Source organism: Lagenorhynchus albirostris, chromosome 11 (genome assembly GCF_949774975.1).
Source record: "Lagenorhynchus albirostris chromosome 11, mLagAlb1.1, whole genome shotgun sequence".
Lineage (NCBI taxonomy): Eukaryota > Metazoa > Chordata > Mammalia > Artiodactyla > Delphinidae > Lagenorhynchus > Lagenorhynchus albirostris.
The window spans coordinates 11275879-11303840 of record NC_083105.1 but is presented as its reverse complement, the minus strand read 5'-3'; the positions used below and the strand labels follow the sequence as shown (position 1 = coordinate 11303840).

Here is a 27962-nt window from a genome sequence, read left to right as displayed (position 1 = left end):
CTCACGTCAGTTTCTGATTTGGAGAGAAAATCCCAAGAGATGTCGGGTCAAGGAGGGAGGGAAAGAAGATCCTGTTACGGTCTGAGCATTCCACTCACAAGCAACTCTGAATAGAGAGAAGGAAGATGAAGCCCCATGTCCTGGCAGACCCCTGGCCCACCTCAAGGTCCCTGCCTCACCTCTCCACTCTCTCTCATAATGTCAGAAAACCGTGAACCACCCTGGTGTGTGCGGAAACCCAGGAGTGCAGATCTGCGCAGCACAACTGCTGCTGGAGACCAGTGGATGGTTGCTGGAGGGCAGCCCCCCACAGTGCACTGGAGTTGCCATGGCAATCACTGTACACAGGGCTCTGTTACCTCAGCGGAATGATAGGCCCACCCTGGGGAACAGAGACCAGGGAGAGCCAGGACTAAGAGGGCAACAGGGGGCTTCAGGTGTTGTTCACTCTCTCATCCCCTAAAAATGTTCCCTGAGTATTCACCACAGGCCGGGTTCCGTGCCAGGCAGAGAGGGCTCAGATGCCATCAAGTGTGAAGGATGTTCTTGGGATTACAAAGCATTAAGTAGAGGGAGTGATTAGTCATTTCTGTGAAATGCCCAGCACATTCCCTGGCACAGAGTGAGGTGTCACCTGTAATTCTCAGCCAACCCCATAAGTGATTCATCAGCAAGTCCTGCAAAATACACCAAACTCAGACCCCTTTACCCACCTCCACATCCCCCCTGGCCCCTGGTAGAAGCCAGCACCACCCCTTGCCTGGGTTAACAGATTTGCCTCCTCCCTGGTCTCCTTCTTTTGCTCCTGTGCCCTGCATTGATTATCTACTGCTCCGTAACAGCATTACCACAGGCTCAGCAGCCTAACATACTTTATCACAGTTTCTGTGAGTCAGGGTCTGGGCATGGCTTAACTGGATTCTCTGCTTTGGAGCCTCAGAAGGCTGCAGTCAAGGTGTTGGCTGGGGCTGTGCTCTCCTCTGAGGCTCGACTGGGGAAGGATCTGCTTCCAAGACCATGAGGTTGTTGGCAGGACACAGTTACTCATGGTTTGTTGGACTGAGGGGCTCAGCCAGAGGCCATCCTCGGTTCCTTGCTATGTGGGCCTCCAACACGTCACTCACTTCATCCAAGCCAGCAAAGGAAAATGCCCAGCACAAGATGGGCATTATAATCTCACGTACTGTAATCACAGAAGTGTCAACTATTATAGACTAAACGTCTGTGTCCCCCCTAAATTCATATGCTGCAGCCCTAACTCCCAATGTGATGGTATTTGGAGGTAGGGTCTTTGGGAAGTAATTAGGTTTGGATGAGGTCATGAGGGGTCCCCACGATGGAATTGCTGTCCTTAGAAGAAGTGAAAGAGGGACCAGAGCACTGCTCTCCCCCTCTTCCCCTCTCTCTCTCCAACATGTGAGGACACAATCAATGAGAAGCCAGGAAGAGAGTTTTCACCAGGAACCAAATCCACTGGCACCTTGATTTTGGACTTCTAGCCTCCAGAACTGTGAGAAATAAACCTCTGTGGTTTAAGCCAGCCAGTCCTGTTATAGCAGCTCAAGATAAGACAGCATCCCACACCATTGCTATATTTTGTTGGTTAAAAGCAAGTTGCGGTTTCCACCCACACTCAAAGGAGGGGATTGCACAGGGGGTGGACGTCAGGAGGCAGAGATTATGCGGACAACCCTAGAGTCTATCCACCAAGTCTCTTTCCCACCTCAGCAGCCAAGTGATCTTGTTAGAACTTATTTGGATCATGTCACCCCTCTAATCAAAACCTTCCAGGAGCTTCCCATCTCAACCAGAGTAAAACCTGTCGTACTTCCATTGATTTGCAAGGCCCTACCATAGATGTCCACCCCCTTCTCTGACCTCATCTCCTCCCCCTTTCCTGATCACTCCCTTGGCCCCAGCCATGCTGGTCTCCTCTGTTTCTTGAACACACCAAGCCCAGTCCTGCCTCAGGGTCTTTGCACTGGCCATTTGCTTTGCTTCAACTTTCTTTCCCTAGATATCTATGTGGTTTACTTTTCCAACCTCCTTTGGGACTCTGCTCACCTTCCCAGATCACCCTTTAAAAACAAAAAATCGTAACCCACCCCACACTCCCCATTCCCTTTATTACTCTTTTTTCCCACAGCACTTGTGTCACCATCTTATACCATATATATATATATATATATATATATATATATATATATATATATATATATATATGTACATTTGTTCTTTCCCCCAGGTAGGATGTGAAGCACACATGAGGAGGGAGATTGTGTTCACTGCCATGTCACCAGCACCTGGACCAGTGCCCACCTCACAGTAGGTGCTCAGTAAACATGTTGATGGAATGAGCTCTGGGACTGGAGAAGGAGGAAGGGGTGGGGGGAGAGTCTTCTTCCCCTGAGATTGGCTCTTTGGCCCCTAAAGGCTCCAATAACGGACCTAAAGCTGGTAGGAGAAGGATGGCATGGAGGCAAGAGGGTTCCAGACTGCCCTAGCCCTCTTCCACTGCAGACCCCATGGGCCCTCAGCCCCCTGCCACTAACCCAACACCCGCAGCAGTAACAGAGCACCTGATTGCCCCAACGCTGGGTTAGGGGCTGGGGTCCATCACTGACAACCTTGGTCCCTGGCCCTACTCCTCTTGTCCAAACTTAACCCAGGAAGACTGGACAGCTGGGATCAGAGAATCCCCATTAGGTGGGGCCTGGAATCATCTTGAAGCCCCAAAGGAGGGTTTAGACAGCCTGTTTCCGGGAAACTCCAAATGCAGTCACATAGGACCCAGTCTACCAGGTTACTTGCTTCTCCTGTAGCTTCCTAATTCCCACTGCCAGAGCTCAAAGACCTCCTCCCAGGGGCTGATGCTGCTTCTCCAGCCCCTCCCCCCATCGCTCCCCAAAGGGTCTTATTCTGATCCAGGAAGGGCACCCAAGGTGGAGACCACCTTCCTTTGGCCTACTTCTTTTTTTTTTTTTAATTTTATTGGCATAAGTTGATTTACAATGTTGTGTCTTTTTTTTTAAATTGAATTTTTATTTTATTTTGGGGTATAGTTGATTTACAATGTGTTAGTTTCAGGTGTACAGCAAAGTGATTCAGTTATACATATACATATATCCACTCTTTTTCAGATTCTTTTCCCATATAGGCTATTACAGAATGTTGAGTAGAGTTCCCTGTGCTATACAGTAGGTCCTTGTTGATTATCTATTTTATACATAGTAGTGTGTATATATTAATCTCAAACTCCTAAATTATCCCCCCGCCACCTTCCCCCTCTGGTAACCATAAATTTGTTTTCGAAGACTGTGAGTCTGTATCTATTTTGTAAATAAGTTCATTTGTATCGTATTTTAGATTCCATATATAAGTGATATATGATATTTGTCTTTGTCTGACTTACTTCACTTAGTATGATAAACTCCAGGTCATCCATGTTGCGGCAAATGGCATTATTTCATGCTTTTCTATGGCTGAGTAATATTCCATTGTATACATGCACCACAGCTTCTTTATCCATTCCTCTGCTGATGGACATTTAGGCTGCTTCCGTGTCTTGGCTGTTGCAAATAGTGCTGCAGGGAACACTGAGTTGTTTCTGAGCATCGCCTCTTCTGAAAGGCCCCAGGGCCTGTGGGACACCTCTTTGAACACTCATTTCAGGTGAAGACCAGCTATCTCCCCTCCCACCCCCTCCTCCTAGAGGGCTGGACCCACAGCAGGAAGGGATGGTGCACCGGCTAACCTAGGTTTCACTCTGGCTTCCTGGTACCCCTTCCAGGAAAGGTCCCAGCGTGCTCCATCTGACAGGCGGCTTCCTTTGCCAAAACTAAGTAATAAAGCAGTGTCCCCAGCGTGTGGGTGGGTGTGGAGGTTCCCTTCCTCGGTGGATTCTAAGGAATCTGAAGGAGAAGGAAACATGGGGTAAGGACGGAACCAAGGGAGAAACGGGCTCACACAGCTACTCGGAAAAGGCCAGTTTTATTCCAGTGTTGTTGGGAAAAGGAGCGCTCTACTCATTAACTCTAAAAACTTGTTCATCTCCTTAGCCGATGAGGCATGGACCAGCTGCGGGCCACGCTGGGGTCACTCCACTGGCAGGAGTTGTGGGCGAGGGTAGGAGAGGCCACTGCTCACGCCTTCCCGCCTTTCCCCTGGGACACCCGGGTCTCCGGGGGGGCCCGGTGGAACCACTCGAACCAGGAGCCGTCATAGATGGCCACATCGGGCTTGCCGCACAGGTAGGCGGCCAGGGCGATGTGGCAGGCAGTGACACCCTTTCGGCATGTGGCGATGATGGGCTTTGCGAGGTCCACCTTCTTGGCCTCGAACATGGCACGGAGCTCCTCCGGGCTCTTCTCGAAGCCATCCTCCATCAGGAAGTCCATGAAGGGCATGTTGACTGAGCCTTGGATGTGGCCCGAGTCCAGGCCTGGGCAGGGGTAGAGGACAAAGGGAAGGACAGGGTTAGGAGCGACACAGTGGATGGGGGCAAGTGGGGCCTGGAGGTCACAATCAACCGTGGCTATAAGGAGAGGGAGCTTTGCAAATAAAAGTAACATCTTTGCCCTTCTCAGAGCTCAATTTATTCCAGCCCTACCTACATCCAGTGCTCATGACACCACCCCCCCCCCCACACCAAAATCTGCCTTGAAGCAGGAATGTCCTACCTGCTTGAGAGGACAGGGAGGAGTCCTGGCTCTACCATCTACTAACCTTTACCTTGGGCAAATTGCTTCACTTCTCTGAACCTCAGTTTTCTCTTCTGTAAAATGGGCTCAGTGGTACGTACCTATCTCATAGGGTTGTGGAGAACAGCAAATGGGATGATGACTGCAAATGCTATGGGCTATTGCTGAGAACACGGTGGTGAAGGGGAGACACAGCCCAGGCTCTCAGGGAGGTTAGTCTAGCAAGGAAGATAGAGGTTAAACACATAACCACATAATTCACTAAATATAATGTCACGCCATTTTACAGATGAGTACACCGAGGCTTGGCAAAGTGGAAAGGCTAGCCTGAGGCCACAGAGAGGCAAAGGCAGATCCAGGATTACACCGAGGCCCGTGGTTTTCCTGTCAAGCACACAGTGTGGAAAGAGCCTGTGACTTGGTTTTAGACGTTAAGTTCAAATCCCAGCTCTGCCACTTACTGGCAAGGTGACCTCAAGCAAGTCACATAACCTCTCTGAGCCTCAGTGATCCCGTAGGTAAAGTGGGAATGAGTGTTTGCGTGTGTAAGGGCTGTTGTATAGGGTAAAGCATAGACTTACTACAGCTGGCCGAGCCACCCTCAGATGCTGCTGCTTCTCTACCACTTCCCCACCTACGACGGGGGACAGGTGAGAATGGGGGCAGTGTGGTCCCTTCAGGACCTTCCTAGCAGCCCTGAGAGGCTTTGACGGAAGCAGAATGGGGGCTAGGCTAGCTCCAGGGTCCATTCCAGAACCTTCTCTGCACCCAGGAAGGCCCCCTGCCAAATCTGGCTTCAGAATAGCCAGCATGTGGGGCAAATGGGGCTGGGCCATGGCCAGAGCTGGTGCCGCGTGCAGACCCAAGGCCTAGGTCACTCCTTGTCCCCAAGCACCCTACATCCTGGCAGGCTGGGCACTGGGAGGGGGGCCCGAGGAAGGTTGGGGTGTCTCTTTGGGCTCCCTTCCTCCAAAATTCCCCACTTAACCCAGACTGTGGGGCAGGGCAGTACCAGACTGGGCAGCAGTGGGAGGGAAAGGACCTGACCGGGGGTAATCAGGGCACCAGCGTGCAGCCAGGCATGTCCTGCAAGTCTGAGCCTCGGTTCCCCACCTTTGAAATGGGGAGATAAGTCCACCTTCCTCACAGGCTTGTTGGGAAGTCAGCTTCTGCAGATGAAAACCCCTAATGACCGTGGGCACCCAGGAGGCGAGCAATCATGCCAGCAAAGTCCCATTCTCCTCACCCCGAGGCCAAAGACGATTCAAAATTTGCTGGCGTGAATCAAGCGCTCCTTTGATTGACTAGATGTCCTGACTTATAAATTTTTTTTTAAAAGGATTTCCCTTTTTTTTTTTTTAACTTTTTCCTTTTTTTTGCCTGCGTTGGGTCTTTGTTGCTGCGCGCGGGCTTTCTCTAGTTGCGGCAAGCGGGGCTACTCTTCGTTGCGGTGCGCGGGCTTCTCATTGCAGTGGCTTCCCTTTGTTGCAGAGTATGGGCTCTAGGCGTGTGGGCTTCAGCAGTTGTGGCACGCAGGCTCAGTAGTTGTGGCTCGCGGGCTCTAGAGCACAGGCTCAGTAGTTGTGGCGCACGGGCTTAGTTGCTCCACGGCATGTGGGATCTTCCCGGACCAGGGCTCGAACCCATGTCCCCTGCATTGGCAGGCAGATTTTTAACCACTGTGCCACCAGGGAAGTCCCCTGACTTATAAAATTATAGTGATTTCTTCCTGTTGTGATTTCACTTTTTGTCAGGAAACTTTGATCTAAGATCAGATGTGTACTGACCCTACCAATGAAGGGCAACTGGTCTGTTGGCTTCAAAGGTGTTCTTTTCCAAGAAACCCAACTTTAAAATATTTCAAGGAGTTCCCTGGTGGCCTAGTGATTAGGATTCCATGCTTTCACTGCTGGGGCCCAGGTCAACCCTTGGTCGGGGAACTGAAATCCCACCACAAAAAGAAAAAGTTTCAGTACCCAGGCCGTGGGCTGGATTTAAGTGCATTGAAGAGCACAAGTGTTTGCTGAGTCCTGAACGCTGTTTTGTTTCTCTCCACCCATCCCTGATGAAACAGTTGTATTGTTTTCTTCTAATTAATAAAAGGCACCACTCTGAGTAAAGAAGTTGGGGGCAGGGCGTTCTACAGACTCCAGCCCCCGCACTGGGCCAGCATCGGGAGGTGGGAGCCTTCCCTTTCTGCCAGGGAAGGCTCAGGACCTGTCTGAGGAATTTAAATGAGCAGGAACTGGCCTCCTTCATGGGGGGAGGGCTGAGATGAACTTGGCCGGAGAACCTCGGAGAACAGCCAACAGCCATCGAGGGGAAAGGCGCTTGGCGCCCAGGGACAAGGGCTCCTGCTGCTCTTGCAAGTCCAGCTTCAGCTGCAGGCTTGCGGCTCTCCCTGGCCCCAGCAGGCGTGCCACCACGCTCAAAACCTCGGGCACCAGACAAGGGGCTAGCTCAAGAACTTTATCGTCCTCAGTCCTCACTGAGCTGGGGAGAGAGATGAGCCTCCTGGCACGAATGGGGGGCCCAGGCCCAGAGAGGTGAGGTAACTTGCCCCATGACACACAGCACAGGTGTGACGTGCAGTCAGGTGTGCCCAACCCCTAAAGCCTGAGCCTTCCTGGAAAGAGTGGCTGAAGCAGGGGAATGGCTGCGATGACCTCTCCTGATGCCTGCTCGGAGGTCTGGGACTTGATGTTCCAGCTTTGGGCAAGGAGATGCTAGTCTAGTTGGTGAACTAGCATCCCTCGGGTCACTGACAGGTATGGGTTTTCAAGGCCAGGAAAACCTGTGCAGCTCTTTCTTGCTCTTGTCCTAAAGACACTAAGGAACCCAGTGCAGGCAGCCCCAGTGGGCAGCCGCCAACCCTGGCGGCTGGGAAGCTGCTCCGCACTCTCCCTGACCCCCACCCCAGTCCCCATCCCCGGGAGGAGACACAGGCAGGAGCCATACAACCCCATGATGCAACATGAAGCAACACCTGGAAGCTATGACCTTTCCCCGCCACCCTCCAACCCCATCCACGTGTTTGCTTACACAGCAGTGGCCTTGGGAAATAACACCACTTTGATCTTGCGACTGGGGTCAAGTCTTGGCCTCTGTGTCTGGACAGAGAAGTTTCTGCTCCCTTTCCCCACCTGCAAAGTGGGACCACTTTGAACCCCCACCTGCCTCCCCTGTCGGGCTGCTGTAGGTACCCGGGGGAGAATGTATATAAAGTGTCCTGCAGATAATAGTACGCATTAGGGGGTCAATACCCTCCCTCTTCACCCTCATGGACCCCCCACCTGGGGTGGGCGGTGGGGAGGAAAAGAGAATAAGGTTTACAAAGACACTGAGCTGGATCAACTCCCACCTCTGTTCCCTCCCTTTCCCCAAGGCTCCTACAAGGTAAGTGGTGTCCCTTTCATTAGGAGGAGGGTTCAGAGGTGGAGGGAGCTGCCCGAGGCCACACCAGGATGTAAACTCAGGTCTGTCTGACTCTCACCTTTTGCCCCTTACAAACAGGACTGAAGGCACTGGGGGCACAAAACTGAGGCCAGAGGGGAAGTTACTCGCCTGAAAGCGGCAGGAAGTGGCTGTCGGGTTTCTAAGGCCCTGTTTCCAGCTCCTCTTGGGGGTCTTTCCTTCCAGGGACACCCACACTTCCCTGGATGTTACATCTGGACAGTTGAGCCCACGGGGTGCCTCTGTGATCCCACCACAAGCGGGGGACTGTGAACTCAGCAGAGCCTCACGGGCCCTAATATTCCCCAAATGTCTTGTACGGGAGGCTTTCCAGCAGCCCGGCCTTTGCACAGGTCCTCATCCTTCTCAAAATACCTTTCCAGCCACTGCTGCATTTAATAAATACACAGCCAGGTGGGTAGGGCTGGCATTACTCTTTTCATTTTATAAGGGAACCCAAAGAGGCCAAGTAGTTAACTGATTGAGGTCCCAGCACAGAGGAGGAGCAGGGCTTAAACTGGGGTCCATGCTCCCTGGTCTCCAGATGGGAACTGGAGGAGGGGGGAAGCGGGCCACGGAGAGGGGGAGGGACTTTAGAATTCGGGGCTTTCAGGAGGTCTTACCTGCAGCCGCAGGCTTTTCCCCTCTCTGAGCCTCAGTTTCCTCATCTCTAAAATGGGAGTAAGGAGATGGGATCTGGCATCTCTAAACTCTCTCTTCACTTATTCTGTCTGCTTCAGAGCAAGATGGGGAGCAGCTAGAGAAACAATTCCACCTCTCCTCCCTCCAGCGGCAGCTTAAGTCCCAAGGAGTGAAGGTGCCTTGAACCAAGGCCAGGAGGAGGCTGCAGGAGCTCCGTGCCAGGAGTCTCTGGAAGGTGCTAAACAAACTTGAATCTTCAACTCCAGAACTTCAGAGAGCAAGCTGGGCAGGAAGAACATGGGGCTCGGAGAAAGCCACGATGGGGAGGGCAGAGCCCCGCGCTTTCCACTAACTGCCCAAGTGGGCTTGACCTACTCCTTCCTCTGTGCACCACAGCCTCTCTTCTGACTGATGAGGTGACCTTTCAGGCCCTCCAGCTCTAAGAGTGTTGGAAGCAGCTTTCACAGAGCTCTCTCCTCAGAGGCGCAGAAAGGAAGGGATTTTTCAACAAGTTAGTCTAAACGTTGCACAGCAGTTGGATTCCACAGAGGCGCCCTGACTGAGGACAGAGCCGCAGCCCCCTCCAGCCATCCTGAGGGATCAGCCAGCCTGGGCCCCGAGAGGCCCTGAGAGCAGTGAGGTCCTGGCCACCAGCGGTGTCCAGGCAGGGGCTGGGGGGCGCCCAGAAGGGGTGATGGCAAGACTTCTGTGGTCCTCTCTGTTAGGAGTTTCTAGCTAGAACTCAGCATTTCCTCTCCTGAGATTCCCCCCACCTCCAGTAGTGTAGAACCCTCCCCCCACACACACACCCTTTGTCCAAAGGAGAGAACTCATGAGCCATCTCCCTAAAGATGCCTAGCGGAAGGGCTCCCTGCTGGCCCTGGGAGGTGGGGAGTGGACAGAATGATGGTGCATCCTGGTTTAGAGCACTGGTTTGAAACTAGGCAGCACTGGGTTCAAATCCTAACACTGCCACTTAACTGAGCAAGTAACTTAAGGAAGGTCAGGGGGTCCAGGAGAGCTGGAGGGAGGGATGGGGTGCTGGGGAAAAGCATTGTTCATGTCTCTAAGAATTTCTGAAGAACTAGAGAGGTCCTGAGGAAGCTTCTGTTCAGCGACGCATGTGTGGCTCACGGACACTTTTGGGCATGTGGTGGAGCTAGCGCCTGGGCATGGATGTGGGTGGATGTGTCATCAGTCACCTCTGCTGATGCCACTCCACACAGATGCTAGGTCGCGCCTTAGCATGTGGCTATGGGAACACATGTGTACGTCCTCATGCATCAGAGCTTGAAAAGCCTTTAGGTTGGGCTCTACCCTCTCATTTTACATATGGAAAGACTGAGGCCCGCATGGGGGTACTGAGGGCAAAACCTGGAGAGGGTCTCAGACATCCTACTTCCCATCTCTCCATTGGGCATTGCTCCCCAGGGACCATCCCCACCACGGGGACACCTACCTACTGCATCTGGCTCCGGCTGCGTGCCCAGGTACCGCCCTTGGGCCCGTGAATCCACCAGCTGGAACCTCTTCGATTCGAGGTTCTCCAGCACCTGCTCGTAGGTCTTGAGCAGGGAGCGGTCCAGTGTGGCTTTGAAGACAGCTGGCTCTGGGCGTGAGGGCTCAGATGTCACCGGGTGGCCCTCCTTCAGCCAGTTCCGGAAGCCACCATTGAGCACGGATACGGTGCGGTGGCCAAACACGCGGAACATCCACCAGACTCGCGGCGCATAGAAGCTGCCCAAGTCGTCACCATCGTACACCACCACGTGCGTGTCGTTGCTGATGCCCAGGCTGCCCACGTAGTCGGCGAAGCCCGCCTTGCTGGGCAGCATCATCTCGTAGGGCGACGCTCTGTCCCGGCACTCCTCTATGTCAAAGAAGGAGGCGCCGGGCACATGGCGCTCTAGGTATTCCTTGCGGGCCTCGCGGGTGCCCGGCGAGTACCAGGAGGCGTCCAGCACTCGAAGGCCAGGGCCCAGCCTGCCAGCCCGGACGGACTCCGCCAGCCACTTGGTGGAGACCAGCGCCCGGTACAGCACCTGCTGAACCATGGTTTCAGCTCTCCGTATCACCTGGCGCGGGTGGGAACCAGGAAAGAGACCGGCAATGAGGACTGTGGGTTCAGTGGGGTGGGGCCTGGGAGGAGGAGCTTTTTGCCCACTGCACTCCCCCACGGGTGTCGTGTTTACAGCAATCAGGCAGTGGGGTTAGGTTTGCAGATTCCCTAAGGAAAGCCTGCTTCCGCCGCTCTCTGCTACCCCTCCCGCGCAGAAGGGGCTGGGGCAAGCGGGCTCCAGATGGACGAGTTGGCGGGGAGGGTGTCTGGCCCCAGAAGCTACAATACTCGCCCTCAGGATCCTGCCAGAGAGTGCGGCGAAAAGATGTCCAAGATGGGGGAAGAAGGCATCTTGGGCTTAGAGCCTCCTTTCCTGGTAGGGTAGGGGAGTGGGCGCATGGGGAAGGGTTCGCACACGCCCTCGCCCTCGCCCCCGTCTCTCGTCTAGCAAACCTTCCTGCGGCCTCTCAGCAACCTGGGCTCGCCCGCCTCCTGAATGCCTGAGTCCGGCCCGGTCCAGTGCCCTCTGCCCCAGTTGGGTCCAGGGTTCCCGGGGCACCCCACCCCGCTCTCGCCACCGGGACCCTCCCCTGGGTGGCAGGTGGTCCGGTCGGCGGCCCAATCCCGAGCGGCCCGGGAGCCTGCCTCCGCCCCACGCCGCCGCACTCACTCGCCCTTGCCGCCGCCCCGGCGCTCACCCCTGCGGGCTGGAGAAGTTGGCAGGTTCAAACCCTGAGCCCGCAACTCCCCGGCCGGCCCACACCATCGCGCCGCCGCCTGGGGGTGGATCGCGCGCCGCCCTCCCTGCCCCGCGCCCCCGACGCCGCGCCGCGCCCGCTCCCGGCCACCCCCCGGGCTCGTGCCGCCTCTCGGACCCCCGAGGATGCGCCGGGGGCGCCGGGCGGCGCGGGGGCGGTGCGGAGCGGGGCTGGGCGGCGCGGGCACCCCCCCCCACGGCCTGGCCAGTGGAAGGCGCCGGCAGCTGAGGGTTCCGAGTGGCCTCGGGGTGGGCTGTGCCGGAGTCTCCTCCCTTTGGCCGGCCGCAGGTTGGTGGCGGGAGCGGGGGACAGCTGAGAGCGCGGGGAGGGGGTGCTCTGCGCTGGGCCATGGCCGAACCCGGAAGCCGGGAGCCCGAGACTGGGGTAACTGCTGCGGCGCTGCGCTTGCCTTTCTTTAGGGGGAGGTCGATCGTCCGGGTGCGCCGCTCAGGGCTCCCCCGCGGGGCCTGAGCGGAGCAGGGGGCCGCAGTCTCGGAGGGAAGGCACGCCCCTGGCTTCACTCTAAAGACGGCTGTCCGCGGCAGCTGGGGGCGGCCCGCAGGGTGGGGTCGGGGTGAGTGGCAGGGGGAGGGGGACGGGGGGGCGGGATCACCTGGTGCTAGCGGAGAGGGTAGGAGGGAGGAGGACTAATAAAACCTGACGGAGAAGCCAGGGAGGCCAGCTGACCCAGAGGCTCCAGGAGGACAAACTGGCAAAGAACTTGCTAGAGTGAAACGGAGCTAACATTTGTCAAGGCCTGCTTGGCGAGGCACTTTACTGGGTACTCCCACGGGTGTCGCTTACTTCCCACAACAAGCCTGCGGAGTAGGCCAGAAACTTATTTAAAGACCAGAGAGAGAGGCCCAGCGAGTTGCCTAGCGGCCCGCGGTGGCGGTGAGGCCAGGCTGCTTGTTAAACCCGATGGGAAACCCACCCGGCAGGGGCTACTTTTGTTTACCTTGCTCATCCCTGAAGCCACGTACTTTTAAAACACTGCCTTTGTCCTTAATTTAACCTATTTCATTGTGAATGTACATAATTTAATTTTTAACGGTGGCTGTGTTTAACAGCCAGTTGGCCTAATTCCTGCAAATCTAACAACTGGTTCTTGCGAGCTGGCGGGGACACCACTGCCCCTACTCAGCTCTTACATACGCTGTTATACATGCCTGGAATGCTCTTCTCATCCCCCTTTAAAAAATGCTTTTTATTCTGAAACAATTATATTCTCACCGAAAGTTGCAAACATTCATACTTTGATAAGCATTTACCCAGGGAGTCCTCTGAGCTCTGTGCTTTGCAGTGAAGGGAGAGAGGGTGCCAGGAAGGGCGAGACTGGGGAAGGCCTTGCAGAATGCCCAGTCTGACTGGAGCCCTCTTATTCCAGGGCCCACCCCAGATGGCAGCCTGGGACTCACCCTTCCCCTAGCACAGTTGTGTACACTCTGGAGACGGGCCTGGGGCTGTCCTGCTTGTCTTGGGGTCCTCGACTCCCGGAGCAGGGCCTGGGGACCTGGTCCACACCCTTCGGTGACACACACAGCCTGCTCTTCCGGAACCTCCTCTACCTCCCACGGTCCTTTCTGAGAACTGCCAATCCAGCATAGGGGGCAGTGTGTGTGTGTGTGTGTGTTTGTGTGTGTGTGTGTGTGTCTGTGTGTCTGTGTGGCAGGATGAGCCACCTATGAAGTAACTTTGAAGAAATAATGGGATTTTTTTTTTGCGGTACACGGGCCTCTCACTGTTGTGGCCTCTCCCATTGCGGAGCACAGGCTCGGGACGCGCAGGCTCAGCGGCCATGGCTCACGGGCCCAGCCGCTCCGCGGCATGTGGGATCTTCCCGGACCGGGGCACGAACCCGTGTCCCCTGCATCGGCAGGCGGACTCTCAACCACTGCGCCACCAGGGAAGCCCGAAGCTGTTTTTAATGATGATTAAAACCAGCCATATGCAGGGCATTATGGTGGCGCCTCAACGTTCATTATTTAACCCTCACTGTAAGAGGTGAAGGTTGGAAGCTCCACTATAAGAAATGGAAATGGCGCAAGGACCCTCACATGCTCGCTTTCACACTCCTAGTTAAGCAGGGGAGTGGATTTGCACTGATTTGGAGGGGCTCTGGCTCCAAAATCAGGGTTCTTTCCACTCTAAATGGATCCTCGGGGAAAACAGCAAGGAGCCCCAAGAATGGGGAGGGGGCAGGGGCCGCTGTGGTTCACAATGGGGTCTTCAAGTAGGGGCCCGCTGTATCCCCCAAAATTATCTGGCTGCGGCGGAATCCACAGGCACTGCACTGAGATCGCCCCTTAGCCAAAGCCTCTTCGGCAGCCTCACGCTGAAGGTCAAACTGTGGTTTCCAGTTTGACTGCAGCAAATCAGTTTGGACTTCCCCTCCTCCCACCTTCCCCCGCCTTCCCACCCCAGGCTGAGCTAGCGGCCCCCCTGTGCTCCCACTGAATTCCAGAAATTCTGCAATTATGTTGTCTCTTGAGCAGGCCTGTGGCTGCCTTAACTCCCAGGGCCGGACAAAGTCAAGAGTTTCTTAGTGTCCAGCATAGGGCCTGGCCACGTGGAAAACATGGTTCCCAAAAGCCAGGCTGCAGCGAGACTGCAGGAGGGCGCTGGGCACCAGGTAATCCGCTGTGGACTCCTTAGGCCCTGGTCGTCATTGACCTGGGGCTGGGGAAGAAGTCTAGCCTGAGAAGTTGCAACCTGGTTGCAAATCCTGAGGCTGCCCCTGACCAGATCTGTGACCGAGGGCAAGGCATATCTCTAGCCACCAGTGGTCTTATTCAGAAACAGGCAACCCCACAGTCACTACTGAAGGCTGTGGTGCTCATTAGTATACGGCCCGCAGGGGCACTCCGCAACACGCTCCGTTCTCTACCCACCCCCTTCCCCTTGGCGCCAGGGCTGCCCGGTACGAATGCAAGGTTGCGCCCTGCACAGGGGGTGCATGGCTGGGGGTTGAGTGGAGCTGACCTGCAGCTCACACTCCACTCATCCAGCCCCATGCCCTGGTGAGGCTGTGCCTCTGCCTGGCTGAAGGGGCACCTTTCTCTACCCTGCCCAAAGGCACCTACTGGACAGGGCGGACGGTGGGCGGGGTGGGGGGTGGGGGGAGGTGCTTGCCTAGGCGCTTTGCACGTTTGGGGCATCTCTGGAGCACCTCTGCCCTGGAAGGCCGTGAGTTGACTTGTCATGGTGCGCTGGTGAACTGCTGTACTCTGTGCTACTGGCCCGCAAGGGAGAGGAGGGGCGGGGAGGGAGTGAGGCCCTAAGTCACTATTTCCAGAGAGGAAACTCCAGGGGCAAAATCTGACCTTGCTGGACTGCCTGGTGTGAAGCCTGGCACCACCACTACTTCTTAGCTGTTGACCTTGGTCAAGTTAGTGCACTTCTGTGAACTCCAGTGTCCCCTCTGTGAAACAGTGAGGAGAAAAGCAACCTTCTTGAGGCTACTCATGCAGCAGATAATTGAGAGCCTACCCTGTGTCCTGCAGTGGTGTAAGGTGTGAGAATTAAAGGGCACATAGGGAGGACTCAGGCAATTCCAGCTGCTATTCCTCTGAGGCTGCTTATATAAATGATTGATGAATGAGTGAATTCCACCAGGGACCTTGGTTGATTGCAAGCAAAGCTGAGCTACGTCTTAGGGAGGGACTTTGCCCCTACTTGCCTTAAAGTGCCAGTGGGGCCTTCCCCTGCTTGGGCCCTCTCCCTACCCACCCTGCAGTAAGCACCGGTGAGGGCCCCCGCCAAGGGGTCACGTTCATTCGGTCACTGCTCTGTGTATATATACAAGGCTTGGCAGGAAAACAGAGAGGAGGTCCCGGTGACCGACGTCTGCTTCCGGGTTCACCACCGCTGGTTTTCCGCATTCCCTGGACTCTGACCTCCCTGGGCTCCACCGCCCCTTCCGGCCCTGGCCGCAGCCCCGCCCCAGTCCCAACGACACAGGCGTTTCCCGCCCCCGGCCCGGCCGGCCTCTTACTCGATTCCCTCCTGACATCCTCCTTGTCGGCCAGACCTGCAGCCCCGGTGTCGCCGCCGCCATGGCCTCGCAGCAGCTCTTCCGCGCGCTCGTGTCGGCGCAGTGGGTGGCCGAAGCGCTCCGGGCCCCGCGGGCCGGGCAGCCCCTGCAGCTGCTCGACGCCTCCTGGTACCTGCCCAAGCTGGGCCGCGACGCGCACCGCGAGTTCGAGGAGCGACACATCCCGGGCTCCGCCTTCTTTGACATCGACCAGTGCAGCGACCGCACGTCGCCCTACGACCACATGCTGCCCAGGGCTGCGCACTTTGCCGAGTACGCGGGCCGCCTGGGCGTGAGCGCCTCTACCCACGTCGTGGTCTACGATGCCAGCGATCAGGGCCTCTACTCGGCGCCGCGTGTCTGGTGGATGTTCCGCGCCTTCGGCCACCGCACCGTGTCGCTTCTCGACGGCGGCCTTCGCAACTGGTTGCGCCAGGGCCTCCCGCTGAGTGCAGGCAAGAGCCGCCCAGAGCCCTCAGAGTTCCACGCGGTGCTGGACCCCGCCTACGTCAAGACGTACGAGGACATCAAGGAGAACCTCGAATCCCGGCGCTTCCAGGTGGTGGACGCCCGCGCCGCTGGCCGCTTCCAGGGCACCGAGCCCGAGCCCCGAGAAGGTAACCCCGATGTGCGAGGGGCCCGGGAGGTCCCTGGGGTTCGGGGTCAGGCGCACCCTGAGCACTGCCCTCGCCTCGCCCTTGCCTTTAAAGGCCACCGTGTGGGGTGGGGGCCGAGAATTGCTTTCTCGTCGCCTCCCTGGCGTTATTCTAAAGTAGGGGCAATAATACTTGTCCCACCTCCACCCCAAACTAGTTGGGAACCCAGGGGGCCCAGTATAAGTGTGAGAACCCAAACAGCCCCACCCCAGTACTATGGATATAGGGGTCACTGCCAAATAGGAGGGGTGGGCAGGCCCAGTTGAGGAAGAGCCCCAAAGAGAGGGGGCTTGATCAGGTGTAGGACCATCTCTGAGGAGGATGAAGCCGGGGAAGTGGAGTCTGGGGTGGAGAGTGAAAGGCTCTCAGAGGGACCAGAGTCTTGCAGAGGGCAGGATAGAGGGGCGCTAAGTAGAGAGAGAGGTTGGAGCCCCAGGTTGGAGCGGAAACTGAATAGAGTGTGGCTGCCCGCCTGGGTTGGGGCAGGGCCTTCTGCCCATGGGCTGGGTTCCCCGGGCAAGGAGCAGAGGTGGGGAGGGGTCCGCACAACGCAGGTGGGTCAGTGGCCCCTTTGGTGTGAGCTTTTTAGATGGGTACTGTTATCATACCGAAGGGGAAATGGAACCTTGGAATGGCTACCTTGCCCCAGATCTCAGGAAGCAGCCAGGCATTGAACTCCAGTACCTTTAACTGCAGTGAACAGCCAGTAATCCCCCAGCCGTTTGTCTTGTGTCTGCTTCGAGGCGGGTGCGAGGATGTTGCCGTTTCCTCTGGGAAGCTCTCCCTGAAGGGCATCCCCCACTCCCCTGCATCGGGGTCGGATGGAGCTTCTGTTTTGTTTCTAGAGTAGCTTGGGTTCACCCTGTCCTAGCACCGTTTGGGGTGACCTGAGGGCCACCATGCTCCCAGCGCATCCTGAAGACTAACCCGGTAGCTGGACGGAGTCGATACCCCAGAGAGATCTGGTGAATTCACAAGGTCCCTGCTACACGGAACCCTGCAGAGCTGTTGACATAAGGTCAAACTGCAGGAAACTGCTGATAGCCAACCATTTTTTATTTTTTAACATCTTTATTGGAGCATAATTGCTTTACAATGGTGTGTTAGTTTCTGCTTTATAACAAAGTGAATCAGCTATACGTATACCTGTATCCCCATATCTCTTCCCTCTTGCATCTCCCTCCCTCCCACCCTCCCTATCCCACCCCTCCAGGTGGTCACAAAGCACCGAGCTGATCTCCCCGTGCTATGCCAGCCAACCATTTTAGAACCTACATCGGTGGCAGTTCAAGACGGTTCAGCCTAAGGGATGCCGCCTTGAACCTGTGGTGCACTTCAGCTCAGCCTCCTGGGTGGGGGTGGGGCTGGGGGGCGTGGAGCAACATAGGGCAGCGAACCAGAGCCAGACCTGGCTTCAGAACCCTGCCCCAGGTTGCAGCGGCTGTGTGACGTCTGGCAGGTCACCTAATCTCGCAACTGCCGCTTCTGCATGTCAAAGTCAGGGCAGAACACAGAGCTTAAAGGATGAAGTGAGGGTCAAATGAGAGCAAGTGTGTAAGGCACTTAGTTCCGTGTTTGCACACACAGGATGCGCTCAGGAAACGGGAAGTGATCAAATTAGCATGTGCTTCCCTGGCTCTGGCTCTTTACAGGGGTGCTTAACGCTTACCTCAAGCAGCCTTGCTCATTCGTAAAACGGGAGCTAACAGTAAACAGCCAGCAGGCTGTTGTCAGGGTGGCTGAGCTGACTTGTGTACAGGCTCCATCTAAATCAGTGGAGAATATCACCGTCCCCATCGTGCCCACTCCACAGCCTCAGACCTGGCCAAGCGCGCCTCTAATTTGCCACATCCGTCCGGCAGGGAGGTTCCCTTGCTTGGTGGGGCTCGAGGTATGGGGACAGCCCTCCTCTGACAGTAGCCACCCTGGGTTCGGAGCTGAGGCCTGGGTTCAAATTCCAGGCAGCAGTCTGCTAGATGCGTGACTTTGGACAGTTGTGAACGTCAGCATCTCCGCCTGTAGAACGGGGATTCCTGTAAACAGTGCCCGGGCTTCCTGGCTGTGAGGACTGCATGAGACGATGCTTACAGAGGGTTTAGCGCCGTGGCCGCATGGAAGGCTCTCAGTACTGCAGGGGCCATTCATACTGCCCTTGTATTTGTTCCCTGCATCTCGCTCTCCCGCTGCAGGCATCGAACCCGGCCACATCCCTGGCACTATCAACATCCCCTTCACGGAATTCATGACCAAGGAGGGCTTGGAGAAGAGCCCCGAGGAGATCCGCCGCCTCTTCCAGGACAAGAAGGTGGACCTGTCCCAGCCCCTGGTGGCCACGTGCGGCTCCGGCGTCACAGCCTGTCATGTGGCACTGGGGGCCTACCTCTGCGGCAAGCCCGATGTGCCCCTCTATGACGGCTCCTGGGTGGAGTGGTACATGCGCGCCCAGCCCGAGGATGTCATCTCCGAGGGCCGGGGGAAGACCCACTGAGGCTCGGCGGGACACAGGAAGCTCGGGTGACACCCAGCCACCCGCAGTGCCCAGCCTGGTGGTTCTGACTCTGCTTTGACCAGTATAGGGTTTCTTCCTCCAACCCAGGTGGCGCATAGGGTGACATCCCAGAGGCCAGCAATTCCGCTGCCTCGTGGGCTCTCAGTGGAGGCAGCAGAGAAGGTGGTGGCGGGAACAGGGGGAGGGGAGCTGCCCACGTGGTGCTGAGCTGGAGCCCCACCTCCCCTCTACTGAGGAAATAAAACAGTCAAGTGCTAAATCCTTCTAACTGAGGCTGCCTCAGCTGTCCTCGGCTCTTTGGCCAGTGGTTCCAACATGCCCAGCAAGGGAGCTTCGTGGAGCCGGAGGGTCTTGAGGACGCTGTCCCTGCCTTCTGAGCGGTGCTGGGGTCCCAGAGCCCTTCCAGTCCTGTGACTGAATGTCTCCCAGCAAACTGTCTTCTCCTTCTGTGGCTGGGGTCTCCCTTCTGGCTTCTGGGCTATTTAAGGTGCATCTGCTGTGCTCTGTCTGGAATCACACCCAAACACCCCCTGCAGGTAAGCCATACATCTCATTTCAAGACAGAGATGGTTCCAGAGCTTAATGGGAAGCTGCCCCACGCTGTGGAGTACTTGTCAGCCCAGCCGGGATGCTCCGGAGAAGGGCAGAGTTTAGCCAAATCGGAGGAGAATCTAGCTCTCGACTCTGAGAGTCACACTTGGAGGCCAAGCTCTGGGAGCTCCACGGGGGTGGGCAGTCTGGGGGTTTGATCCTTTCTGCTCAAGGAGAACCCTTCCCCCAAGGCTTCCCCAGTAGGGGCTCTGTTCTCCCTCTGCGTTTGTCTTTGTGCAGAGGTAGACATGGGTGTCTGAGAAGGCCCCAGGCTCTCCCTGTCAGAACCTGGGTTCTGGGTTACCCCTCCCCATGTTCCAGCTCCCGGGGCACCTCTTGGTAGCAAAGGGCCAGGTGTCAGCCAGCACTGGGGGCAACCCTAGAAGGAAAAAAAAACCAGAGGGGGCAGTGACTTACCCAAGGTCACTTGATGGGTTCACAACAGAGCTGGAACCAGACCCAGATTTCTCAGAATTTGCTCTTTCTCACCTACAGTCCCCAACACATTTCCTCTGAGGCTCAGTTGTGTCTCCCAAGACCACAGGATCTGTGGGGGACCAACAGGACAGAATCCTGGTTTTCTGAATAAGAGGTCTAAAGCAGGCCCCACCTCTCTGAGCCTCAGCTTTCTTATCTATAAAATGGGAACAATACGTACTTCAGAAGAAGGGATTTCAGACAAGGACTTGGCCAGGAGCCCCGTGCTGAGTCCCATCTTTCCAGCTCAGGGTTTCTCAAACTCAGGATGACTGACATTTGGACTGGATCATTCTTCGTTGTTGTAGGTACTGTTCTGTGCATTGGAGGATGTTCAGCAGCGTTTCTGGCCTCTACCCACTAGATGCCAGCGGCACCAACCAGTTGTGAGAACTAAAAATGTCTCCAGATATGACCAGATATCCCCCGAGAAGCAAAACTCACCCCCCCGTTAAGCACCACTGCTGTAGGAGCAGTGGCCACACTTGACCACAGCAGTCGGGACCATTGTAGACAGGGATCCCCACGTGGAGGGGACCCGTGTCTGCCCATCATAAACCCCTTCCCCTGGGGGCTGAATTTAACAGTTTAGAAACTTCCTTCCTTTCACGCTGGTTTCAGACAGACCTCATCTTCTCTGCTGGAAATGTCTCTGCCTCTTCAAGGAGCTTGGTCTGTCAGCAAACACACGTGAGGCTCTGATCTGGCTTCTGGCTCTGTTGCCCCACGCACGGCTGCCTGACTTTGGACACATGGCTGAGCCTCTTTGAGCCTCAGTTTCTTCATCTTTAAAATGGGAGTAATCGTACCTTCCTTGAGCAATATGGGGGTTCAGTGAGAGAATCCATAGAAACTGTTTAGCTTGGTGGCAGGCACAGAGTCAATATCAAGTGTTCTTGTTGTTTTTTAAAGGGCTTTTACTTATTCAGCATGTTCAGTGCTTCCTGTACCTCCAGCATTGTGGGGGGTGGGGGCTGGGGGCGGAGGGCGGGGCAGGGAACGTGAGTATGAGAATTGCGTCCCTGCCCTGGAAAAGCCTCCCAGCCAGGAAGGAGAAACTGGCCCGTGGTATATTTTTAGAGAGAAATCGTGAAACGATCTATTTTACAACAGACTCAGAGATGTTGAGTGATTTGCCCAAGGGCACACAGCTATTTTGAGAGAGGAGCCTAACTGGAGTTGGAATTCTCAGGGTAGGAGCCTCTCCAGTGGGTTAGGAAAACCTGAGTTGGTTTTCCCAATTTCAGTATCAAAGGGAGAAGGGAGTGGAACTCAGGGTTTGGAAACACACATGGCAAGCTCATGGAAGGTGGCCAAGTGTCTCCCAGCCTCCACAAGGAGACACCTTGAGCTGAGTCATGAGATTGAAGCAAGGAGATTTGGTTAGGCTCCCACCCCGCTCCCCAGACCCACCATCCCTACCCCGCTAGCAAGGAACCCCAGCTGATTTGAGCCGGGGCTTTTTCCTCCTGGGAAGGTTCTCCATGGATCTGCACAGGTTCAGAAGCGGGAGAAGGGAGATGGAGACGTGCCTTTCTAGGTTTCTCGGAGCTGTGCTTGGTTTAACTTTGCAGGGGTTGGCTAGGAAAGACCCAGGGCCACCCTGAGCCCTGCCCTGCCTCCTGCATGTCTGAACTCCCAGAATAATTATTTAACCACTCCCTGCAGAGTCCAGGCCTCTGCCAGCACCTGTCCCACCCGCCCCATGTGTTCCAGGCAGGAACTTGCAACATCGGATGCAAGTTGATGAAATTGAGGGGCGGGGATGATGAAATTTTTGTCTACTTGGCAAATATTTGCTGAGCACCGCCTCGGTGTCAGGAACAGTTAGAAGATTGCCAACCTTGTCTCACCAGCTGCACTGGATTGTGTCCACTCCCTGGCTCGCTGCCTCCAGGGATCATGGCCCGAAGAAGTCCCCACCCCACACAGTGGGCTGAACAACAGAGCGATGCGCTTATTTGGTCCTGGCACTGCTCGAGGCCCCCTTCCGGTCGGGGCCTCAGTCATCTCATCTGGAAAATGGGAGTAAACTGCCCTGTCACACCCAGGGTGGGTGTGATGTCAGATAAGGGAAAGCTCTAAGGCGTTTTCTATTGTAGGTCATTCCTACTGGAAATAACCCCAGCTAGTCATTATATAAGCAGCACGGAGCTTATTATCCTTAACACATGGAGAATGAGTCATTCGGGAGAAGATGAAATTTTCAGGTTAACTGAAGCTTTATAATTTTAAGCACCCCCAAATTTAACAGAGGGTGGGACACAGTGTACTGAGGTTACCCGAACTCTCTGTAGCTCTGTTTCATCACTTTATTGTGGCCGCAGTTTGCCCCTAAGCTAAATGGCCCCCATTGCTGTGACTTTCCAGTCCTCGAATCCTTGCAACTCCACATCATCCTTGCCAACTGTCCTTCCCAGTTACTATCTGTGTTCTGCAGAGTCTCCACCTGCTTCTAGGTGGGCCCACTCCCCCGGTATAATGCCCCCTATTCTAGGCCTTAAACCGCTGTGTTGAACCAGGGCTTCCAGCAGCCTGCTGGGCCCCTCACCCTGGTCCTCTATCCATGTCCCCTGTCTCAGTGTGCATGGCCACCACACAGGGGTCACCTGTGCCCAGACCCGGCAGCCAGTTCTCCACATTTGGTCTCCCTTCCCCACAGCCAATCAACACCCCGGCCCGTGATTTCCGCCTCTATTCCCACTGCCTTGGTCCGAGTCACCGCCACCCCGCCCCCCGGCCCCGTGCCCAAGACACATAGATGCAACCTGTCCAATTGTTAATTCCAGCACACACCCACAGGGACAGGCCCTGTACCAGGATCTGGGGCATGGAGGATAAAGACAGACTCTGAGGGGGGAATTGTCCTAGTGGAGAGGGGCGGACAGACAGACCATGGCAGGTGTGGCGAGGGGTATCAGAGATGAAATGGAACAGGAGAGGGTGGAGCCGGTTGTTCTGGGTCTGAGAAGCAGCTCTGCACAGGCCAGTAGCCCCTTTCTGAATCCCCTGGACCATTCCGCCTCATTCCATGTAGAGAAGCAGCAGGGGATAGGGTTCAAAGCACAGCCTCTGGAGGGATCTGGACCTCCAGCTCCCTGGCTGTGAGTGTGCCTTGATTTCCTCATCTGTAATGGAATAATCCAGTACCCACCTTACAGGATCAGATTCATACGAGCACTGAGAACAGAGCCTGAACAGTAAGCCCTACATACATGCATTATTCATCGCTAAGATTCTGTCCTACTCAGGTCGCTCCTGCCTCCCTGTGCTGGCCTGGACGCCTTGAGAGTAACATATTCTATTCATGGTTCTCTTCCTGGCCCAGCACAGTGACAGGTCAGGGCTTCACAGATGTTTGACGTATACATATTCATTTATTTGTATTTTGGCCTCGCTGCATGGCATGTGGGATCTTAGTTCCCTGTGCCCCCTGCAGTGGAAGCACAGATTCTTAACCACTGGACCTCCAGGGAAGTCCCTGTTTGACATATACATAAATATCCCGGCCAGGCTAAGAAAGACCCTAATAATCCCTCTTTACCTAGCACTTTCCACATCCAGGGAGGATGCTAAGTGTTCTGTACCCACTTAATCCAACAACCCTGAGAAATGGGTGTTATTATATCCCCTATTTTACAGGTAAGGAAGATGGTGGCTTAGAGAGGTCAGGTGACTTGCCTGAGGTCCCAGGAAGGGTAGGGCTGGGATTGGAATTCTGGATGGAATGATTTCATCATTGTGAGACAGAACTGGGGAGGGGGTCCTAGATGCGGGAGTGGGGGTTCTGTCTGGGTGGGGAGTTTCAGAAGCCCCGTACAAGCACACTCACACATGCACACATGCTCACACCTCTGCTCACAGGCGAGGAATAATGGAACCAGAGCCTAACTGGCTTGCCAGGCTACATGTCACTCTGATACGTTTCTCCAGGACTCTATAAAAGATGTACTTCCCTGGTGGTCCAGTGGTTAAGACTCCGTGCTCCCAATGCAGGGGGACCAGGTTCGATCCCTGGTCAGGGGACTAGATCCTGCATGCCACAACTAAGAGCCCTCATGCCGCAACTAAAGATCCCACAGACCACAATGAAGATCTTGTGTGCTGTAACTAAGACCCGGCACAGCCAAATAAATCCAGTGGTTAAGACTCCGTGCTCCCAATGCAGGGGGGCCAGGTTTGATCCCTGGTCGGGGGACTAGATCCTGCATGCCACAACTAAGAGCCCTCATGCCGCAACTAAATATCCCGCAGACCACAAAGAGGATCTCGCGTGCTGTAACTAAGACCCGGCACAGCCAAATAAATATATTTTTTTTAAAGATGTACTTCCTCTCTTTAAAGAACATAGTAGCAGTTGGCAGAGAAGAATGCAAGGATGGAGGCAATCACTGAGTGCTAAAAACCATGCACAATAATTAGGTGCAAGCATGTGATAAACTGCAGAATTTTGTGGCCCAGAATGAGGTGGGAGGGGCTTCCAGAAGTTCCTAGGTGAGCTGGGTACCAGGGAGGCTTCTGGGAGCCAGTGCAATGGTGCAGCCCCCTAGGGAGGCTGGTTCCTGTCCACTCTTTGTTCTCACCTTCTTCCCCTGTCAGCCTCCACTCCCTTTCACTCCTGCCTCTTGCGGCTTTTCCCCATTTCTGAACCATGAAAGGCTTGAAAAATCACATGGGTACTAAATGAAACTGCATATGCCTTTACCTGGTGAACCATTGAGATTTTGGGGAGTCTCTGCTTTTAGGCTGATAAAGTAGTTCAGGAAAAAAGCCTACTCTCAAATGCCTTCAGCTCAAAATAATTTTTCTGCCACAGTGGCATAATCTGGACCACTTCAATGGTCAGTTTTATGTTAAGTGTATTTACCACAATTTTTTAAAAAGGTGAAGCACTTTATTTAAGAAAGTGTTTTTAAAAAAGGATACAGGAGCCAGCTTAGACGAGTTCCTATTGACCAACTCTTAGACTTTCAGCATCAAAATACAGAATAATAGTAACAGTGCTAGGGCCCCCAAGGACCGGGCAGACTGGTGCGCCCCCTGCCGGTGAAGCCGAATCGCCGGCCACGGTCCCGCAGGGTCAAGACCGGCCGGGAGCCCACTGAGGCCCCGCCTGCTGGTGGAATAGAGCAGCGCGCAGGCTGAGGGCATCCAGCCGGGCCCCGGGCTGGGAAAAGCGGCACGTTCAAACCCAGCTGCACTTTTGTGCAAACTGGAGAAAGGCACACCTCCTTCCAGACCCTTGGCTGCCCTTCCGCGATGCGAATGGCGCCCCCTGGAGTCTGCAGACATTACAGGCCCACAGTAGGGGCTCTTCAAGGGGAGTAGGGTCCGCATCTTCATTTTGGAAACGCTAAAATCGAGCGCTTGGGGCAGGCTCTGTGAATATTTGTTGACAAATTAGAGGAAGTTCCAGGTAAATGCATTGTAGCATACTTGTTATCTTATAGATATTCAAGTTTGTGGACCAGTTATCTCTGAGCCCCTTCTGTAAAATGGGTATAATAATACCCATCTGGGCTGGAATACTTCTAGCCCAGGTGTGGCACATGGTAGGTGCTCAGTCATAATAGCTAACATTTACTGCACGTAATAACACTAAGAAGTATGAATAATGTTATGATGTAAATATTGCAAATGGTGTAAAATGAGAGTTGAAGAGGTTACGTAACTAATTAGCGAGGTCTCACTGCCAGGGAACCATGGAGCAGAGATGCAAACTCTGGACCACGGGCCTCTGAAAGCATGTTTGAGTACTTCTGGCTGGTCAGGACACACTCTCTTTCACTGGATATGCTTGTTCTTCTGCTCAGATGACCTGAAAAGGTGCCGACTCAGAACCAACCACCTCCACTCCCAGATAAGAGGCAGAACTGTCAGCCAAGGCAGTGATAGGAGTGGATTTGATGTAAAAGAAAAACCACACACAAAAAAGGAAGAGTTGAGACTAATCAGAATGTTCTGACATTCTGAACATGGGGAAGAGGAGTACCGAATCCAAAAAACCCAGCAGGGACGAATGACATCTTAGTCGTGGAACTGACAGCAGATGTGAACAAAACCCTCAGATGTGGGGGACGCTGATTAGAAGATAAGAAGGTTCAAAATAGGACACAGTGATGTGCTCAGGTGAGAACTTCAGCATGCATTTTCTGTTCCTTCAGCTCTATCTGGCAGTAGAGAGTTTCCCAGGTCCGTTTAGGTCTTGGGGGTTTAGCGTGAGGAAATGGCAGCCGCTCTGCTCTGGAAGCTGGGTCATTCGGGGTGGCCTTTCTCTCTGCCTCTCCCTCCGACCCCAGCAGGGAAGTGTTTGTTGGGCTGGTTCATCCCTGGCCGATGGGAAATGGATCTTAAGGGACATCCTTTGGCTCAGTCTCTGATCTTTGGCCCAAACGACCATAGACGGAGTGGCAGGATTGGCTTCACGAAAGCCAGGATGCACTGAGGCTTTGCCCGGACAGTGTGCTGAGTGGTCTTCACGTGGCTTCCCGTGTTAGCTGATTGAATCCTCACAACAACTGCATGAGCCAGGTACTATTATTCCCAATTGAGATATGGGGAACTGAGGTTCAGAGAGGTTAAGTAACTTTCCCAAGATCACCCAGCTAGCAAGCTGCAAAGCCTGGGCTGCCATCCTTACCTGGGAGCTTTGTGCCCCTTAATCACCTCTCTGTCCCGTCTCACTTTGAAGCCCTCTTCAGAGCCATGTTAAAAAAAACACCCGAGAGCTGCTCTTCCCAGAATGGGACAGCAGGGGGCAGTGCAACCAGCCGGCATTTGAAGTTCGGCTGTCCTCCAGGGTAACCAATCTCCAGAGAAAGTGTGTAAGAGATGTTTGGTTTTATCCTCTAAATGGAGAATACATGCATAAAACTATGAAGAGTACCAGTCTGTGATTACAAGCAGAACAGTCTGGGATTCCATGTTTTGTCAAAACCTCTCAGACTCACCTCCCCCAAACCGAAGCCCCGTCTAGGGCAGGGACCGCCTCTGGCGCTTTCATCTCTGTGTTTCGATGTCTGTCATCTAGTCGGTGCTCAACAGACAGTCATGGCACTGAAAGATGACTGGTGGGAGGGAGGGTGTTTCTTCAGGTGGGAACAGTTCAGATGCTTACTGAGGGGATGCTGGTGTCTAGGGATAGCTGGGGGTTTCTGAGGCAGGAAGTGGGTAAGACTGGATCATCAAAAGCCTTCCCCTCCACTCTGGGACCAAAAGTGCTGGCCTAGCCTCCCCGACACTTTCAGGACCCCAGCCCACGACGGTGATGAGCCCTGGCACTGGGCTAAGCGGGTCTGCGCTGGACCACCCATGTGAGTGCAGTTTCCTCATCTGTACCTGGCGAGGTTAAGAACGCCTATGCCAGGGTACATCGAGACTCCATGTTGTCTTGGACTTCAGAGGCAATGAGACAGGCTCGCAGGCCGGCTCTGCCCTTGGTAGCCGTTCCCAGCATCACTCAGGGAGGCCCATGGTGTTGGAGCCTCAGCCTCATCTTCCGTAAGATGGAGGTGGGAACAGGATCAACTGCATGGGGCTGTTGTGAGAATTATGCACCGGCTTGGCCTGGTCCAGAGTAAACCCTCCATCGGTGACAGCTGCTGTTGCTGTTACAGAATGCCTGGGACACGGTCTCTGGCATGTTAGATGAGTACAGGGTAGCTCCTGCTATCACCTGTCTCCCTGAGCACACCTGTTACCTGGGGTGATGCGCTTAGAATAGCATCTGGCACATAGGAAGCACTGAAGCAGCGAAATAAAATCCAGCGGAAGCCAGTGTGAAGGAAGAAGGCCGATTCCTGTCCTAAAAGCACTCCCAGCATTGGGGAGTTTTTGTTCCATTCGCCCCTCCTAAGCCAGGACCAGTGACACCTGGGATACAGCAGCCCAGGGATGGTGTCTGTCCTCAGAAGGATCACTGTGCAGTGGGGGAAACACAAGAAAACAGGATATGAGCAGGGAGGAGGAGGGGGCTCTGGGCAGGTCACCCCCATTTCTCCCTCCCGGACCCAGGTTCTCGCTCCAACCCGACTGTAAACCAACGCCAGATTAAACTTCCCCAAGTGCCACACGGGTGACATGCC

At 54.9% G+C, this 27962-nt stretch overlaps 2 protein-coding genes across 4 annotated transcripts; one reads left to right on the top strand and one right to left on the bottom strand.

Annotated features, from left to right (window-relative positions):
• Nucleotides 1–3971: 3971 nt before the first annotated feature.
• Nucleotides 3972–11556, bottom strand: TST (thiosulfate sulfurtransferase). Of its 2 annotated transcripts, none has more exons than XM_060167159.1 (3): nt 11525–11556; nt 10255–10870; nt 3972–4441 (listed from the first exon to the last, which is right to left on the bottom strand). In XM_060167159.1, the coding sequence occupies exons 2-3, from the start codon at nt 10847–10849 to the stop codon at nt 4143–4145; spliced, it is 894 nt and encodes a 297-aa protein (XP_060023142.1). In that variant the 5' UTR covers nt 10850–10870; nt 11525–11556; the 3' UTR covers nt 3972–4142. The 2 variants fall into 2 exon arrangements, with proteins under 2 accessions (XP_060023142.1, XP_060023143.1); XM_060167160.1 differs by lacking the exon at nt 11525–11556 and adding an exon at nt 11308–11475.
• Nucleotides 11557–11752: 196 nt separating this feature from the next.
• On the top strand, nt 11753–19069 carry MPST (mercaptopyruvate sulfurtransferase). Of its 2 annotated transcripts, none has more exons than XM_060167158.1 (3): nt 11753–11900; nt 15641–16262; nt 18491–19069. In XM_060167158.1, the coding sequence occupies exons 2-3, from the start codon at nt 15668–15670 to the stop codon at nt 18787–18789; spliced, it is 894 nt and encodes a 297-aa protein (XP_060023141.1). In that variant the 5' UTR covers nt 11753–11900; nt 15641–15667; the 3' UTR covers nt 18790–19069. The 2 variants fall into 2 exon arrangements, with proteins under 2 accessions (XP_060023141.1, XP_060023140.1); XM_060167157.1 differs by having other exon boundaries at nt 11857–11996.
• Nucleotides 19070–27962: the final 8893 nt, after the last annotated feature.